This window comes from Oncorhynchus tshawytscha, linkage group LG07, assembly GCF_018296145.1.
Source record: "Oncorhynchus tshawytscha isolate Ot180627B linkage group LG07, Otsh_v2.0, whole genome shotgun sequence".
Taxonomy (NCBI): domain Eukaryota; kingdom Metazoa; phylum Chordata; class Actinopteri; order Salmoniformes; family Salmonidae; genus Oncorhynchus; species Oncorhynchus tshawytscha.
Window position 1 is genome coordinate 3,949,138 of NC_056435.1, and position 20,000 is coordinate 3,969,137.

The window sequence follows — 20,000 nt, forward strand, 5'->3', positions numbered from 1 at the left end:
CTGTGTTTGATCATGTATATGTTTTTGCTCTTTATTCTTTGTTATAGAGCCAAAAAGATTGGAGAAGTGGTTTACCCATACATCTCCATTTTGGATAGATAATTCTTCGTGTTGTTGTTTGTTTAGTGTTTTCCAATTTTCCCAGAAGTGGTTAGAGTCTATGGATTCTTCAATTGCATTGAGCTGATTTCTGACATGCTGTTCCTTCTTTTTCCGTAGTGTATTTCTGTATTGTTTTAGTGATTCACCATAGTGAAGGCGTAGACTCAGGTTTTCCGGGTCTCTATGTTTTTGGTTGGACAGGTTTCTCAATTTCTTTCTTAGATTTTTGCATTCTTCATCAAACCATTTGTCATTATTGTTAATTTTCTTCGGTTTTCTATTTGAGATTTTTAGATTTGATAGGGAAGCTGAGAGGTCAAATATACTGTTAAGATTTTCTACTGCCAAGTTTACACCTTCACTATTACAGTGGAACGTTTTACCCAGGAAATTGTCTAAGAGGGATTGAATTTGTTGTTGCCTAATTGTTTTTTGGTAGGTTTCCAAACTGCATTCCTTCCATCTATAGCATTTCTTAATGTTACTCAGTTCCTTTGGCTTTGATGCCTCATGATTGAGTATTGCTCTGTTTAAGTAGACTGTGATTTTGCTGTGGTCTGATAGGGGTGTCTATCTATCCATCTCTCTCTCTCTCTCCCTTTAAAACAGGGCAGCAATGCTATCAGATGTCGCTCCACTCAAACAACGAGCTGTGGTCATAAGAGTCTCCCACCATTATACAGACCAGGTTTCCCATATGAGTCTCCCACCATTATACAGACCAGTGGAGGCTGCTGAGGGGAGGACGGGTCATAATAATAGCTGGAACAGAGCATGTGTTTGTGATACAGGCCAGGTTTCCCATATGAGTCTCCTACCATCAAACAGACCAGGTTAACCATGGTTAGTATTGATGAAGGAAAATTATATCTAAGCACATTTTTTTTATTGTTATCATGGGTCACTCCCTTCAGAAAAACACATGATCTGTATACAACGTTATTACTGGTTATGCATAGGCCTACACACACACACACACACACACAATAAAGTCGTTGTGGGGATAAAGAGACTGTCATGGCTGTATTACTAAGCCAGGGGGCACAACACAGCACGGCAACCATAAGTGACTCTGTTCATAATGACAGTACAGTAATGCTGAGAGCAGATGAAATACAATAACAGCACTATAACAGAGGGGGGCTGTTCCACTGGAAAATAAAGAATACATTTAAATACGCACTTTGAATTATTCAACACACACTCACACATTGTTAGCATACAGTGCTTTCAGAAAGTATTCAGACCCCTTGACTTTATCCACGTTTTGTTACCTTGCAGCCTTATTCTAAAATGGATTAAATAAACATATGTCCTCATCAATCTAAACACAATAGCCCATAATGACAAAGCAAAAAACGTTTTTTAGATATTTTTGTAAATGTATTACATATGAAAAACAGAAATACCTTATTTACATACAGTACCAGTCAAATGTTTGGACACATCTACTCATTCAAGGGTTTTCCTTTTCTTTTACTTGTACTATTTTCTACATTGTAGAACAATAGTGAAGACATCAAAACTATGAAATAACACATAAGGAATCATGCAGTCACCAAAAAAGTGTTAAACAAATAAAAATATATTTTATATTTGAGATTCTTCAAAGCAGCCACCCTTTGCCTTGATGAAAGCTTTTCTTGGCATTCTCTCAACCAGCTTCACCTGGAATGCTTTTCCAACAGTCTTGAAGGAGTTCCCACATATGCTGAGCACTTGTTGGCTGCTTTATCTTCACTCTGCAGTCCAATCATCCCAAACCATCTCAATTGGGTTGAGGTCGGGTGATTGTGGAGGCCAGGTCATCTGATACATCACTCCATCACTGTCCTTTTTGGTCAAATAGCCCTTACACAGCCTGGAGGTGTGTTTTGGGTCATTGTCCTGTTGAAAAACAAATGATAGTCCCACTAAGCACAAACCAGATGGGATGGCGTATTGCTGCAGAATGCTGTGGTAGCCATGCTGGTTAAGTGTGCCTTGAATTAAAAATAAATAAATCACTGACAGTGTCACCAGCAGAGCACCCCACACCATCACACCTCCTCCTCCATGTTTCACGGTGGGAACCACACATGTGGAGATCATCTGTTCAACTACTCTGCATCTCACAAACACATGGCTATCGGAACCAAAAATCTCAAATTTGTACTCATCAGACCAAAGGACATATTTCCACTGGTCTAATGTCTATTGCTTGTGTTTCTAGGCCCAAGCAAGTCTCTTCTTATTATTGGTGTCCTTTAGTAGTGGTTTCTTTGCAGCAATTCAACCATGAAGGCCTGATTCACACAGTCTCCTCTGAACAGTTGATGTTGAGATGTGTCTGTTTCTTGAGCTCTGGGAAGCATTTATTTGGAATGCAATTTCTGAGGCTGGTAACTCTAATGAACGTATCCTCTGCAGCAGAGGTAACTCTGGGTCTTCCTTTCCTGTGGCGGTCCTCATGAGAGCCAGTTTCATCATGGCGCTTGATGGTTTTTGCAAATTAACTTGAAGAAACTTTTAAAGTTCTTAAAATGTTCCGGCTTGACTGACCTTCAAGTCTTAAAATAATGATGGACTGTCATTTCTCTTTACATATTTGAACTGTTCTTGCCATAATATGGACATGGCTTTTTACCAAATAAGGCTATGTTCTGTATACCACCCCTCTGTTTCACAACACAGCTGATTTGCTCAAAGAAGGAAAGATATTCCACTATTTAACTTTTACCAAGGCACACCTGTTAATTGAGAGGCATTCCAGGTGACTGCCTCATGAGGCTGGTTGAGAGCATCATGCTGTGGGGATGTTTTTCAGCGGCAAGGATTAGGAGACTAATCAGAATCGAGGGAAAGATGAATGGAGTAAAGTACGGAGAGATCCTTGATGAAAACCTGCTCCAGAGCGCTCAGGACCTCAGACTGGGGCGAAGGTTCACCTTCCAACAGGACAACGACCCTAAGCACACAGCCAAGACAAAGCAGGAGTGGCTTTGGGACAAGTCTCTGAATGTCCTTGAGTGGCCCAGCCAGAGCCTGGACTTGAACCCGATCGAACTTCTCTGGAGAGACCTGAAAATAGCTGTGCAGCGATGCTCCCCATCCATCTTGACAGAGCTTGAGAGGATCTGCAGAGAAGAATGGGAGAAACTCCCTACACACAGGTGTGCCAAGCTTGTAGGGTCATACCCAAGAAGACTCTAGGCTGTAATCGCTTCCAAAGATCCTTCAATAAAGTACTGAGTAAAGGGTCTGAATACTTATGTAAATGTGATATTTCCTCTTTTTTTAAGACATTTGCTAAAAATAAAATAAAAAGTTAAATTGCTTTGTTATTATGGGGTTTTGTGTGTAGATTGATGAGACATTTATTTTTTAAATCCATTTTAGAATAAGGCTGTAACGTATCAACATGTGAAAAAAGTCAAGTGGTCTGAATACTTTCTGAGACAGAAAGTGAGAAAGGGGTCTGAATACTTTCTGAGACAGACAGAGAGAAAGTGGTCTGAATACTTTCTGAGACAGACAGAGAGAAAGTGGTCTGAATACTTTCTGAGACAGACAGAGAGAAAGTGGTCTGAATACTTTCTGAGACAGACAGAGAGAAAGGGGTCTGAATACTTTCTGAGACAGACAGAGAGAAAGGGGTCTGAATACTTTCTGAGACAGACAGAGAGAAAGGGGTCTGAATACTTTCTGAGACAGAAAGAGAGAAAGGGGTCTGAATACTTTCTGAGACAGAAAGAGAGAAAGGGGTCTGAATACTTTCTGAGACAGAAAGAGAGAAAGGGGTCTGAATACTTTCTGAGACAGAAAGAGAGAAAGGGGTCTGAATACTTTCTGAGACAGACAGAGAGAAAGGGGTCTGAATACTTTCTGAGACAGAAAGAGAGAAAGGGGTCTGGATACTTTCTGAGACAGAAAGAGAGAAAGGGGTCTGAATACTTTCTGAGACAGAAAGAGAGAAAGGGGTCTGAATACTTTCTGAGACAGAAAGAGAGAAAGGGGTCTGAATACTTTCTGAGACAGAAAGAGAGAAAGGGGTCTGAATACTTTCTGAGACAGAAAGAGAGAAAGGGGTCTGAATACTTTCTGAGACAGAAAGAGAGAAAGGGGTCTGAATACTTTCTGAGACAGAAAGAGAGAAAGGGGTCTGAATACTTTCTGAGACAGAAAGAGAGAAAGGGGTCTGAATACTTTCTGAGACAGAAAGAGAGAAAGGGGTCTGAATACTTTCTGAGACAGAAAGAGAGAAAGGGGTCTGAATACTTTCTGAGACAGAAAGAGAGAAAGGGGTCTGAATACTCTCTGAGACAGAAAGAGAGAAAGGGGTCTGAATACTCTCTGAGACAGAAAGAGAGAAAGGGGTCTGAATACTTTCTGAGACAGAAAGAGAGAAAGGGGTCTGAATACTTTCTGAGACAGAAAGAGAGAAAGGGGTCTGAATACTTTCTGAGACAGAAAGAGAGAAAGGGGTCTGAATACTTTCTGAGACAGAAAGAGAGAAAGGGGTCTGAATACTTTCTGAGACAGAAAGAGAGAAAGGGGTCTGAATACTTTCTGAGACAGAAAGAGAGAAAGGGGTCTGAATACTTTCTGAGACAGAAAGAGAGAAAGGGGTCTGAATACTTTCTGAGACAGAAAGAGAGAAAGGGGTCTGAATACTTTCTGAGACAGAAAGAGAGACAGAAAGAGAGAAAGAAAGAAAGGGGTCTGAATACTTTCTGAGACAGAAAGAGAGAAAGGGGTCTGAATACTTTCTGAGACAGAAAGAGAGACAGAAAGAGAGAAAGAAAGAAAGGGGTCTGAATACTTTCTGAGACAGAAAGAGAGAAAGAAAGAAAGGGGTCTGAATACTTTCTGAGACAGAAAGAGAGAAAGGGGTCTGAATACTTTCTGAGACAGAAAGAGAGAAAGAAAGAAAGGGGTCTGAATACTTTCTGAGACAGAAAGAGAGAAAGAAAGAAAGAAAGGGGTCTGAATACTTTCTGAGACAGAAAGAGAGAAAGAAAGAAAGGGGTCTGAATACTTTCTGAGACAGAAAGAGAGAAAGAAAGAAAGGGGTCTGAATACTTTCTGAGACAGAAAGAGAGAAAGAAAGAAAGGGGTCTGAATACTTTCTGAGACAGAAAGAGAGAAAGAAAGAAAGAAAGAATCAGCACATTACAATGACAATCAAAATCATACAACTGTGCCTTTAAAGCCAGACATTAATTCAGCTTAATCAAGGTTAGGTTAATTGTTTCTAACCTCCAACCACACAGACAGAAAGGAAAAGATGGGCCTACAGAAAACTAGTGTCAGCTCAGCTGTAACACAATATTTATCTCCACATCTAGAGCTTGAAACAAGTCTTTTTCCCAATCTAACATCTGATAAGTCAAAACTTGTTCGACAAAAATAGCCCGGGGGAAGTATTTTGGCCTAACTATGCGTCTGACAACTTGTTCGGTCTGGAGAGAAAAGACCAGCGTTGCTCAGCGCTTCCCTCTAGCAGTAGAACAGTAGAACGCGAACAGAGCCGTATATATACCAAATATTACACAGAGAGGTTGGTTCTATGTTTCCGGGAAATTTCATTAGTCTTTTTTGTGATCTTGTGGGCTCGTTAAAAAAAGAATATTTGCTATTAATAATGGCAATCCAGGAATCCAGGAACACCCCAGCCTTCCTCAGTGGTAGGCTATATATATATAATACAATACCACATCGTTAAATTAATCAATAGGTAGCCTAGTATTACCTATGTGGTAATTGTTCAGCCTAATTATAATAGGCCTAATCTAAACTCAGCAAAAAAAGGAAACAAGCCTTGACAAATACCTATTTTGTAGAGGTTATGGTATTTTGATATTTTTGATGAAAAGGATTAGTTCAGAAGCCTTGTTTCCATATTCATGTTTTGTGACCAGGGATTTGCCTGACCATATGACCTGACCAGGAATATGAAAACTCAGCAAAAAAATAAATGTCCTCTCACAGTCAACTGCATATATTTTCCAGCAAACATAACATGTGTAAATATTTGTATGAACATAACAAGATTCAACAACTGAGACATAAACGGTGTGTGACATGTGACACAGACGTGTGACTAACAGAAATTGAATAATGTGTCCCTGAACAAAGGAGGGGGGTCAAAATCAAAAGTAACAGTCAGTATCTGGTGTGGCCACCAGCTGCATTAAGCATTGCGATGCATCTCCTCCTCATGGACTGCACCAGATTTGTCAGTTCTTGCTGTGAGATGTTACCAAACTCTGGGCTCTTCGCCGGCCACGGCAGAACACTGACATTCCTGTCCTGTAGGAAATCATCCACAGAACGAGCAGTATGGCTGGTGGCATTGTCATGCTGCAGGGTCATGTCAGGATGAGCCTGCAGGAAGGGTATCACATGAGGATGTCTTCCTTGTAACGCACAATGCTGAGATTGCCTGCATTGACAACAAGCTCAGTCCAATGATGCTGTGACACACCGCCCTAGACCATGACGGACCCTCCACCTCCAAATCGATCCCACTCCAGAGTACAGGCCTCGGTGTAACGCTAATTTCTTCGACAATAAACGCGAATCCAACCAAACCGCAACTCAGCGGTGAACAGCACTTTTTTGCCAGTCCTGTCTGGTCCAGCGACGGTGGGTTGGTGCCCATAGGCGAAGTTGTTGTCGGTGATGTCTGGTGAGGACCTGCCTTACAACAGGCCTACAAGCCCTTAATCCAGCCTCTCTCAGCCTATTGCGGACAGTCTGAGCACTGATGGAGGGATTGTGCGGTCCTGGTGTAACTTGGCCAGTTGTTGTTGCCATCCTGTACCTGTCCTGCAGATGTGATGTTCGGATGTACTGATCCTGTGAAGGTGTTGTTACACGTGGTCTGCCACTGCGATGACGATCAGCTGTCCATCCTGTCTCCCTGTAGTGCTGTCTCAGGCGTCTCACAGTACGGACATTGCAATTTATTGCCCTGGCCACATCTGCAGTCCTCATGTCTCCTTGCAGCATGCCTAAGGCAAGTTCACGCAGATGAGCAGGGACCCTGGGAATCTTTCTTTTGGTGTTTTTCTTCAGAGTCAGTAGAAAGGCCTCTTTAGTGTCCTAAGTTTTCATAACTGTGACCTTAATTGCCTACCGTCTGTAAGCTGTTAGTGTCTTAAGGACCGTTCCACAGATGCATGTTCATGAATGGTTTATGGGAAACAGTGTTTAAACCCTTCACAATGAAGATCTGTGAAGTTATTTGGATTTTTACAAATTATCCTTGAAAGACAGGGTCCTGAAAAAGGGACATTTATTTTTTTGCTGAGTTTGGGTTCATGAATTAAAACATATTTTAAAAGAAAATGTTCTGCGTTTGCTCTCTGACACTTCTGTTTTTGTTTTATCATTTTGTTGACTTCTCATTTCTGCTGGACAATTGAATACTCTAACCGTACATTGCTATTTGCTATGTGGTTTACGACTGGTTTTACCATAAAACAATGTCTGGTGGGTTAGGTAAAACTTTATTTTACAGTCTGTTTTCTACTTGATAGACTACGAAGAAATTACATTGCAAAATGGTAATTACATAATTAGTACCTATTATAATTTTGTTTTCTTTGGGTATTAAATAAAGAACCACCATTCTTTAGAAACTTAAATAGATTTCATTTAATTGTATATAAACTACAAGTTAATAAACTATAGTAGAACTAGACTACTTGTAGAATGCAATGCGGATCTTGTTCCTCAAAATGTTAATTCGTCCTGTTGTGGGTGCGTGTGTGCGTGTGTGTGTGTGTGAGAGAGAGAGAGAGAGAGAGAGAGAGAGAGAGAGAGACTGGGAATGTGTGTGTTGTGCTGAAAGAAGGTAGGTTATTTCGCTGAGGATCCTGGGTACATAGCTCAATAATAATGCAGCGAAGAGGACTTTAAACACACATGCAACAACACAGGGACGTGAGAAAACGGAGAACACACATTGTTGCTCTGGATTTTACGGGTCTCTCTGTACACTGTAAATACGCTTAGTTTAGTTACATTATATTCACTTCTATCCCATTGATATGACCGCGTCCTGTTCCGTTTGCTTGAGGAGAGAGAGTACAACAACAGGAATTAATTCTAGTTACGCTGTTCTGTTCCCTTCGAGTCGGTTTACCGGGAAATGGTAACGTTTACACAGCATTGGAAGGACCATGGTTGAGGCGAGCAGCAAATTTCTCCTAATTGTAGTCGGCTCCGTCTGTTTTATGCTGATCTTATATCAATACGTTGCGCCCGGGGTTATCAATTTCGGCTCACCACGCGGCTATTTCACTGAGGAGGACGATGGTGGGGACATTTTCCCTTCCCCAGACCCGCACTACGTCAAGAAATACTACTTCCCAGTCCGGGATTTGGAGCGAACGGTGGAATTTGAAATCAAAGGAGAAGACGTGATCGTGTTTTTACACATTCAGAAGACAGGAGGGACAACGTTCGGGAGACACCTGGTTCAGAATGTGAGGTTGGAGGTTCCGTGTGACTGTAGACCGGGTCAGAAGAAGTGTACCTGTTATCGACCCAACCGAAAAGAGACCTGGTTATTCTCCCGGTTCTCCACCGGTTGGAGTTGTGGCTTACACGCGGACTGGACCGAGCTAAAAAATTGTGTTCCTGGAGTTCTAGATAAAAAGGAGACCAGGATGAAAAATGAAAGGTGAGATAAAATAGGCTAGTTGACTTGTTGTTTCAGGAGTGTTGGGCTGGATCCAAAGCGTGCACAGCCTGTGGGTCTCCAACACTTGACAATTGTTGAAGATCATTAATAATCGGGTGGTATGATCGCGTCATTAGGGAGCGTGCCTGGGCGATTCTCTCTCACTCTGTGTGTGGACTTACTGTGGCAGCAGATCCGTCGCAGTTTGTTTTGACAGTGTTTTAATGACAGGCTGTCATGTGAATTTTTACCATATCCGAAGGGACAGATTTATAGGGTAACCTAACTGTCAACTCGAATTAGCCATAAGAGAATCATGCTGTCAAACTAAGCAGTATTAAAATAGTAGCTCTTGATCCTCCTTCAACATTGTAGCATATCGAACAGTGATGCCTCGTTTTAGTGGCTTGTAAAACGCTTGAAACGTGCTGATTACTGTAAACCACTGAATCAACATTAGATCAGAAATGTTGCAACGACAAAAATTGACTTGATGATTCTACTGAAAGAAAACGTTTATTTTGGAAAAGCAGATCTTAGCTGGCAGACATGCATTGCTACATAGCTTACTCCTTTATCTTCAGGGATCACTACGCAGACAGACTGTTAGACAGATTGGCAGAGGAAACTACCATCACTTTAAGTCAGAAGATTTGGCTCCTGCCCCTCTCTCTGTTTCGTCTGTCTGTCTGTGTGGACTTTTGTTGATTTAAGAGGACCCCTGCAGGGGTTGACTCCACTCTAAACTGGGTGATTACTTCCGCTGGTTACACACATACACTGTACTGCTGGTATTCCTGGCACAGGGCTCTGTGATGGTCAGAGGTGATGATGCGTCTAGCTACTCCAGAGGCTGGAGGGAGGAAGTTTATCTGCTCACATCAGTTTCTACACAATGTGCTTTGTGTGTGTGTCTTTGTGTCCTCAACACTAATTTTCTCTCTCTCTCCCTCTTTCTTTCGCCATCTCTCTCTCTTACGCTCCTCTCTCTATCTCCCTCTGTGATGGTGTCATTTTCTAATCAAACAGCAGGCATGCTTTCTGCTTGGTGGCTTTATAGCTGTTGGTCCTCTCTCTCTCTCTCTCTCTCTCTCTCTCTCTCTCTCTCTCTCTTCCCCCTCTCCATCTCTCTCTCTTCCTCCTCTCCATCTCTCTCTCTTTCCCCTCTCCATCTCTCTCTCTCTTCCGCCTCAATCTCTCTCCCTCTCTTTCCCCTCTCCATCTCTCTCTCTCTCTCTCTCCCCCTCTCCATCTCTCTCTCTCTCTTCCTCCTCTCCATCTCTCTCTCTTCCCCTCTCATCTCTCTCTCTTCCCCCTCTCCATCTCTCTCTTCCCCCTCTCCATCTCTCTCTCTCTCTCTCTCCCCTCCATCTCTCTCTCTTCCCCTCTCATCTCTCTTTCTTCCCCTCTCCATCTCTCTCTCTCTCTCCCCCTCTCCATCTCTCTCTATCTTCCCCTCTCATCTCTCTCTTCCCCCTCTCATCTCTCTCTTCCCCTCTCCATCTCTCTCTCTCTTCCCCCTCTCATCTCTATCTTCCCCCTCTCATCTCTATCTTCCCCTCTCATCTCTCTCTCCCCTCTCCATCTCTCTCTTCCCCCTCTCCATCTCTCTCTCTCTCTTCTCCCTCTCCATCTCTCTCTTCCCCCTCTCATCTCTCTCTCTTCCCCCTCTCCATCTCTCTCTTCCCCCTCTCCATCTCTCTCTCTCTCTTCTCCCTCTCCATCTCTCTCTTCCCCCTCTCATCTCTCTTTCTTCCCCTCTCCATCTCTCTCTCTCTTCCCCTCTCCATCTCTCTCTATCTTCCCCCTCTCATCTCTCTCTTCCCCTCTCATCTCTCTCTTCCCCTCTCATCTCTCTCTTCCCCTCTCCATCTCTCTCTCTCTCTCTTCCCCCTCTCATCTCTATCTTCCCCTCTCATCTCTCTCTTCCCCCTCTCCATCTCTCTCTATCTTCCCCCTCTCATCTCTCTCTTCCCCTCTCATCTCTCTCTCCCCTCTCATCTCTCTCTTCCCCCTCTCCATCTCTCTCTCTCTTCCCCCTCTCATCTCTATCTTCCCCCTCTCCATCTCTCTCTCTCTCTCTTCCCCCTCTCATCTCTCTCTTCCCCCTCTCCATCTCTCTCTCTCTCTCTTCCCCCTCTCATCTCTATCTTCCCCTCTCATCTCTATCTTCCCCTCTCATCTCTCTCTTCCCCCTCTCATCTCTCTCTTCCCCCTCTCCATCTCTCTCTCTCTCTCTCCCCCTCTCCATCTCTCTCTCTCTTCCCCCTCTCATCTCTCTTTTTCCCCCTCTCCATCTCTCTCTCTCTCTTCCCCCTCTCCATCTCTCTCTCTCTCGTCCCCCTATTTCTCTCTCTATTTGTCAGAGCGTGGTTTCTACTTTAGGCCAAATGTCTTTTTTCATGGAAGATTTACTGCAATTTCTAAAATGTCTGTTTTACCTAATGGACAACTGTCTGTCCTAATGAATGGCTATATATGGGAGGAGGGGAAAGAGGAGTGGAGCGGATGGGGGGTGGAGGATGATGAGGGGATGGAAAGGGTAGAGGAGGAAGAGAGTAGAAGAGGATGGTAGTGTAAGAGAAGGGGAGGCCATAGGAAGATGGGAACGAGGGACAGAAAAGGATGGTGAGAGTGAAGGCAGAGAGTGTTTTGTTTCGTTGCTGTGGAGGGGGAGGATTCAATTAGCATGCTTGTCAATCTGCCTGGATCACTCGCTGTTTAAGCTTCACAGCGTAGATCACTGCAGGGTGAACTGTGTGCGGGTGCGTGACTGACCAGACAGGTCGTCGTGTTTTAATCCAATCAGATTATCAGGGATTAATCTCGGGCTGCTCAACATTCCAAAGATGGTTACTCCTTCATCCCTACAATCCCAACACCACATTCCCACACCGGGAATCTCACTTTTCCTATACCAGTGTGTCTGTGCATTTTCCCAGATTAATAGTCTTTAAAAAAAATCCAGTATACCGGTTTGTGTCAAGAACTGTAACGCTGCTGGGTTTTTCACACTCAACAGTTTCCCGTGTGTATCAAGAATGGTTCACCACCCAGAAGACATCCAGCTAACTTGACACAACTGTGGGAAGCATTGGAGTCAACATGGGCCAGCATCCCTGTGGAAAGCTTTCCACACCTTGTAGAGTCCATGGCTTTAGGAATTGAGGCTGTTCTGAGGGCAAAAGAGGGTGCAACTCAATATTAGGAAGATGTTCCTATTGTTTTGTGTAGACAGTGTATGTTCGGAATAGGGCAAACATTGTGAAGAGGGGGAGAGGGAGAGAGATGGTGGGGGAGAGGGAGAGAGATGGCAGGGGAGAGGGAGAGAAAAGGGGGGCAGAGGGATGGCGGGGGAGAGGGAGAGGGATGGCGGGGGAGAGGGAGAGAAAAGGCGGGGCAGAGGGATGGCGGGGGAGAGGGAGAGGGATGGCGGGGGAGAGGGAGAGGGATGGCGGGGGCGAGAGGATGGGGAGCAGGAGAGATTGGGTTAGAGAGGGAGAGCCTGCACTGTGGAAATTGTTTGTGTAGCCCATTCCATAGATTCCTGTCGGGAGCTCTGAGTTGTGTGTAGACATTGATGATGTGATACAACCAGTAGGACAGGATGAGGAGTGTCTCTACACCACGATGGGGTAAACACAATAACACATCACAGGAAAAACATCCTCTCTCTCATGGGCACACACACACACACACACACACACACACACACACACACACACACACACACACACACACACACACACACACACACACAGGTCTGTCAGGTGGCTCAGTGGGGTTCGTCTTCCTCTAGAGTATCAACACACAAACAAACACAGTCTTGTATAACTAACCTTGTGGGGATACATATTTCAGTCCCATTCAAAATCCTATTTTCCCTAACCTTAACCCCAAAATCTAACCTTAAACTTAACCCTAGGGTTAGGAGTAACCTTAAACCTAACCCTAGCTCCTAACCCTAACTCCTTAAGCTAATTCTAACAATAATTTGAACCTTAACCCTAAACCCCCTAGAAATACCATGTGTCCTTGTGGGGACTAACAAAATGTTTGTTTGTTTGCTATTCTTTTGGGGACTTCTGGTTAAACACACACACACACTGTGAGGTGTGAGGTTTTCTCTGTGGTGTTATCTCACACAACAAGTTGACGATAGTGATGACAGGACTACTACTAGAGTTGAGCTCTAGTTCACAACCCACCGAGGGGATTGAAAGACATGTTACATACTGCGCCACCGGGCTCCATCTAGGCTTGTTCTACTCAAGATATTTTGTTCTGAACATTCCACAATGTTCTGCCATACTGAACGCAACTCTGCTCTTTCTCTCCGAAGGGATTTCTCAGCCCACAGAACACTTAGCCGTGCACTGACTGATGAGCAATTAGCCAACATGTCTATGGTTGTTAATAAGGGCTGCTACGCTAAGCTATGCTTGCAGTGGGAACAGGATTACAGCCTATTAATTAGCCTAGCATTTAGTATAACGTTAGCTGGGCAGCAGTGGAGGCTCCTCAGAGGAGGAAGGGGAGGACCATCCTCCTCAGTAAATTTCATAAAAATATTGAAACATTACAAAAGTTATCCTTTTTAGTTAATTATGCTAAATATATTCAAGTCAGCAAATAATTGATTAAAACTCACTGTTTTGCAATGAAGGTCTACAGTAGCCTCAGTAGCACTCTGTTGGGTAGCACCATGGTGCAGCCGGAGGACAGCTAGCTTCGGTCCTCCTCTGGGTACATTAATGGTTATCACCCCCTTCTATAGACTTACACGGTAATTATGACAGCTTCCAGAGGACGTCGTCCAACCTACAGTATCGGAGCTCTTTCAAAAATCAACTGACATGCTGCTCACCCAATCAAAGGATCAGAGAATGAATCTAGTACTGAAAGCATACGCTACAGCTAGCCAGCACTGCAGTGCATATGATGTGGTGAGTAGTTGACTCAAAGAGAAAGAAAATAGTTGAACAGAAAAGCAAGAGCGAGAGAGCTATATTTCATTGTAATTTTTTTGTTTCACTTACTAAGCTAGCATTGAATGCAGGTAACTAGTTTAGCATATTCAAACACCCAGCTCAAACAGAGAGGGATGCTATGTTAGCTAGCTGGCTATGGCTATCCAACAGAGAGGGATGCTATGTTAGCTAGCTGGCTATGGCTATCCAACACTGGAACTCTTCCAAGTCAATTATTCATTTATTGCCACCGGGGCCCGCCGATGAAACTGCTTGCTACTGACTGTACACTGTACTGCATGATTATAGTGGGTTTACTAGCGCGTTAGTCCTAGTAACTATGTTGACTATGACATGACAGTGATGTATGTTGTATGCGGTTAGCGGTCATGATATGAAGCTTTGGCTTGGAAAGTTTTTTTTTCGCCTGGTTACAGACACCTGATGTGTTGTGCACTGAAGTCCACAAACGAAGGGAAAAGGTGAGAGGAGGAGAGCGTATAAATAGATGCGAAAAGGAATTACACACAGTACCAGTCAAAAGTTTGGACACCTACTCATTCAAGGGTTTTTCTTTATTTTGACTATTTTCTACATTGTAGAATGATAGTGAAGACATCAAAACTATGAAATCACACCAATGGAATCATGTACTAACCAAAAAAGTGTTAAACAAATAAAAATGTGTTTTACATTATTCAAAGTAGTTACCCTTTGCCTTGATGTCAGCTTTGCAATGGAAAAAATAAATGGTTAGTTTGCACACTCTTGGCATTCTCTCAACCAGCTTCATGAGTCACCGGGAATGCTTTTCAGTTAACAGGTGTGCCTTGTTAATTTGTAGAATTTCATTCATTTTTAATGTGCTTAAGTCAATCAATTGTGTTGTGACAAGGTAGGGGTGGTATACAGAAGATAGCCCAATTTGGTCTGAGACCAAGTTCATATTATGGCAAGAACAGCTCAAATAAGCAAAGAGAAATTATGAAACTGGCTCTCATGAGAACTGCCACAGGAAAGGAAGACCCAGAGTTACCTCTGCTGCAGAGGATAAGTTCATTAGAGTTAACTGCACCTCAGATTGCAGCCCAAATAAATGCTTCACAGAGTTCAAGTAACAGACACATCTCAACATCATCTGTTCAGAGGAGGATGAGTGAATCAGGCCTTCATGGTTGAATTGCTGCAAAGAAACCACTACTAAAAGACACCAATAAGAAGAAGAGACTTGTTTGGGCCAAAAAACACGAGCAATGGACATTAGACCGGTGGAAATCTGTCCTTTGGTCTGATGATTTAATCGTTTTGATGTCTTCACTTTTATTCTACAATGTGGAAAATAGTCAAAACTAATAAATGAGGAGGTGTGTCCAAACTTTTGACTGGTACTGTATATACAACGAGCTGTTTGTATGTGGCTGCTATGAAAGTGCACTGTGTTTGCGTGTGATCAGGGGTGTGTTCATTGCGCCGATTCTGTTGAAAAACGTTTCTTAAATGGAAGCAAATGGAATGAAATGGGGATAAACATACCTGAATTTGTCCAATAGAAGTTCTCGTTTTGCAACTGTTGGACTAATGATTACACTCAGCTAGATGCAGGCAAGTGTGTGCAAGGAGTTATTGAATGTGTCACTGTCTGTCACCTTAATTACTCAAGATTCTCTCGACCTGTGCACCTACATTGTGAACTGTCTTTCATAGGCTAGGTTGTAGCAACCTCATGATGGGCACAGGGAAAATGTGAGTGTCATGTAGTAGCCTAAACCTATCGATGTTACGTTGAACTGGGTGAATGGAATATGAATGACAGTCATCCAATATGCTGTAATAGAAATAAGGCCATGCCCATAAAAATAAAAAATCATCCTCCCTCATCTTAAAAGGCACAGACCGCCGCTGCTGGCCAGTGCCTGATTAGCAAGAAGAAGGCATTTATTTGGTGTGTGCCGTGTGGCGGGGAAGAATGTGAACAGAGCCCATGATCTGACAGCCATGCTAATTGAATTGTGGGAAGATGCAAATTCCAGATTGTGACACACACAGACGGACCTACTGAACTCCGCAAAAAGGATTCATTAAGACAATGTTGTCTCGCCCGTCTCTCTCTCTCCCTCCTTCCCGCTCTCTCTCCTTCCCTACATTTCCTATCCACTCTCTTTCACATCTGTCTGTCTCTCTGTGAAGGGTGTTGTTTCTTTTGTCATCCTGTTGTCTGTTCCCTGTGTGCCAGTTTCCTTCACAGAGGGGAAATGATGCTTCAGGCTCAGGAAGTGCTTAACTCCAAATGATCTGTGTTTGAGATAGATACACAATATACACACATGTATTGGACACCCCTTCAAATGAGTAGATTTTCAGCCACACCCATTGCTGACAGGTGTATAAAATCAAGCACACCACCATGCAATCTCCATAGACAAACATTGGTAGTAGAATGGCCTTTGTGTTTACCTTTTAACTAGGCAAGTCAGTTAAGAGCAAATTCTTATTGACAATGACAGCCAAACCCGGACAACCCTGGGCCAATTGTGCGCCGCACTATGGGACTCCCAATCACGGCCGTATGTGATGCAGCCTGGATTCAAACCAGGTACTGCAGTGACGCCTCTTACACTGAGATGCAGTGCCTTAGACCACTGCGCCACTTGGGAGCCTTACTGAAGACCTCAATGACTTTACATGTGGCAGAGTCATAGGATGCCACCTTTCCAACAAGTCAGTTCATCAAATTTCTGCCCTACTAGAACTGCCTCGGTCAACTGTAAGTGTTGGTATTGTGAAGTGGAAATGTCTAGGAGCAACAATGGCTCAGCCGCAAAGTGGTAGGCCACACAATCTCACAGAACAAAACCGCCAAGTGCTGAAGCGTAAAAATCCTGTGTCCCTGCAGCAATGTTCCAACATCTAGTGGAAACACTTCACAGATGAGTGGAGGCTGTTATAGCAGCAATGTTCCATCATCTAGTGGAAACACTTCCCAGAAGAGTGGAACCTGTTATAGCAGCAAAGGGGGGACCAACTCCATATTAATGCCCATGATTTTGGAATGAGATATTCGATGAGCAGATGTCCACATACTTTTGGTCATGTAGTGTGTATACACACACACACTTAGCTCTGCATCACAGAGCATTGGAGATTTTCATCATGGGTAGAAGCAAGGAAGGACACCGAATGTGGGTACGTTTGTGTGCATGCATGTCTGTGTGTTTCCCCCACCACTCCTTTCTCTCTCTCTCACTTCACTGCTTCTACTCTGACTCTTGACTTCAAAGACACACAGACACACACAAGCTCCATTCACCAGTCACTCATCACTGACACAGCCTATTCAGACTAGGCTAAAAGAGAGGGGGAAAGAGAAGGGGAGTGTATTACAAGAGTTGGGGAGTGTATGAAAAGAGAGGGGGGAAGACGGGGAGTGTATGAAAAGAGAGAGGGGAAGACGGGGAGTGTATGAAAAGAGAGAGGGGAAGACTGGGAGTGTATGAAAAGAGAGGGGGAAGACGGGGAGTGTATGAAAAGAGAGGGGGAAGACGGGGAGTGTATGAAAAGAGAGAGGGGAAGACGGGGAGTGTATGAAAAGAGAGTGGGGAGTGTATGAAAAGAGAGAGGGGAAGACAGGGAGTGTATGAAAAGAGAGTGGGGAAGACGGGGAGTGTATGAAAAGAGAGAGGGGAAGACGGGGAGTGTATGAAAAGAGAGGGGGAAGACGGGGGGAGTGTATGAAAAGAGGGGGGGAGTGTATGAAAAGAGAGAGGGGAAGACGGGGAGTGTATGAAAAGAAGACGGGGAGTGTATGAAAAGAGAGAGGGGAAGACGGGGAGTGTATGAAAAGAGAGTGGGGAGTGTATGAAAAGAGAGAGGGGAAGACAGGGAGTGTATGAAAAGAGAGTGGGGAAGACGGGGAGTGTATGAAAAGAGAGTGGGGAGTGTATGAAAAGAGAGAGGGGAAGACGGGAGTGTATGAAAAGAGAGGGGGAAGAAGAGTATGGGGAGAGAGGGGAAGACGGGAGTGTATGAAAAGAGAGGGGGAAGACAGGGAGTGTATGAAAAGAGAGGGGGAAGACGGGGAGTGTATGAAAAGAGAGGGGGAAGACAGGGAGTGTATGAAAAGAGGGGAGGGGGAAAAGAAGACGGGGAGTGTATGAAAAGAGAGACGGGGAGTGGGGAGTGTATGAAAAGAGAGAGGGGAAGACGAGGAGTGTATGAAAAGAGAGGGGGAAGACGGGGAGTGTATGAAAAGAGAGTGGGGAGTGTATGAAAAGAGAGAGGGGAAGACGGGGAGTGTATGAAAAGAGAGGGGGAAGACAGGGAGTGTATGAAAAGAGAGGGGGAAGACGGGGAGTGTATGAAAAGAGAGGGGGAAGACGGGGAGTGTATGAAAAGAGAGGGGGAAGACGGGGAGTGTATGAAAAGAGAGAGGGGGAAGAGAGGGGGAGTGTATGAAAAGAGAGGGGGGAAGACGGGGAGTGTATGAAAAGAGAGGGGGAAGAGGGGGGGAGTGTAAGACGGGGAGTGTATGAAAAGAGAGGGGGGAAGACGGGGAGTGTATGAAAAGAGAGGGGGGGAAGACAGGAGTGTATGAAAAGAGAGGGGGAAGAGGGGGGGAAGATGGGGAGTATATGAAAAGAGAGGGGGATGAGAGGGGGAGTGTATGGAAAGAGAGGGGGGAAGACGGGGAGTGTATGAAAAGAGAGAGGGGGAAGAGGGGGAGTGTATGAAAAGAGAGAGGGGAAGAGGGGGTGTATGAAAAGAGAGAGGGGGAGTTTATGAAAAGAGAGCGAGGAGAAGAAAAGTGAGTGCACAAGAGAGAAGATCCACTTCTTGACCGCAGGGGACCGCTGAGTCACAAAGCAGAGCTGATAAACACACTCAACCACACATAATGTAGTCTGAACCTATCCCCGTACGTGTACACTCACACTCACACACACACACGTGCCCTTACCTGATGATTGTGTTTGTGCTTCTCAAACACTCACACCCACTAACTAATGATCTCCTCCACACCCACCCTCGTCTGTTCCTCCTCCTCTTCTCTATCTTTCTTTTCTCCTCATCAGATGACACAAAGGGCTGTCTCAATAATCCCTCGCCCCACCCGGAAGGTGTGTGTGTGTGTGTGTGCTACATTAGAATCAGTCTCTCCTCTCTTCTCCATAACATCTGACTCTTTTAACAATCCGCACTTTCTGAGACCCCCCCACACATACACACACACACGTACACATACACACACACATACACACACACACACACACACACACACACACACAGAGACTCTATAATTAGAAAGGCTGGCAGTTTTTGACTAGTATGATATTTTTGTGTGCGTGAGTCATACGAAAATGTGTGTGTGATTGATGTGGTGATGTCACTGTGTTATGTGTTGCTTGCGTTTGGTCTCTCACATGGCCCGTTGTCTCCTCCCTGTCATGAGATCTTTGGTCTCTCCTTCATTCCTGTGTTTTTCTCCTTCACACTATTTGTTTCATGTAAATGTCAGTCAACAGTGCCTGAAGAGAGCTTTCTAAACTCAGTAACCCACAATGCCTTTTGCCTATAGTTCGTTTGAGGGTGTGTGTGTGTGTGTGTGTTTTTTTTATAAATTATTGTTGTCTGTTATGGCTGTGTGTGTTTGATTTGACCTCTTCTCATTAATAAGCCTGTGTCCTGACTGGTGCATGTTAAATGTTGTGTGTGTGTGTGTGTGTGTGTGTGTGTGTGTGTGTGTGTGTGTGTGTGTGTGTTTGCAGATTTGTTTGAGGAGTCAGTCAGTGATGTTGATATAAGCCCAGGGCCAGTCTCATCACGCCTAGACACAGCTAACCAGAATGACAAGCCTTACTACAGACACAACTACGTGTCCCCAATACTGCACTCATCAGAACTCTGGGAGGGAGGCAGAGAGGGAAGGAGTGGGAGGGAGGGAGGGCGAGAGGGAAGGAGGGGGTGTGCGATAAAGAGAGAGGAGGAGAAAGAGAGAGAAAGTCACTAGGAAAAGGAATGTTTCATCACCTCCCCCAGTGTGGAATGTTAATCGCCACAACGAGGGTAACCCTTGTGTGTGACTGATGATCACAGAAAGGCTCTGACAATAGACACACATCTAGAATTGAACACAGCAGCTGGCCTAATGGTTACAGCATTGGGCCAGTAACCAAAAGGTTACCAGTTCAAACCGACAAAGTGAAAAATGTGACGTTCTTCCTTTAACCCCGACAACAGCAGCTCCCCGGACATCCACCCCC

General features: G+C 44.3%; 1 protein-coding gene across 1 annotated transcript in view; it reads left to right on the plus strand.

The window, feature by feature from the left end:
• Positions 1-7,955: 7,955 nt before the first annotated feature.
• Positions 7,956-20,000, plus strand: part of LOC112253703 (heparan-sulfate 6-O-sulfotransferase 1-A-like) — a 22,514-nt gene continuing 10,469 nt past the window's right edge. The window contains exon 1 of the mRNA XM_042323918.1: positions 7,956-8,773. Coding sequence (XP_042179852.1) covers positions 8,271-8,773 — 503 coding nt within the window. The 5' untranslated portion in view covers positions 7,956-8,270. The remainder of the gene's footprint in view (positions 8,774-20,000) is intronic.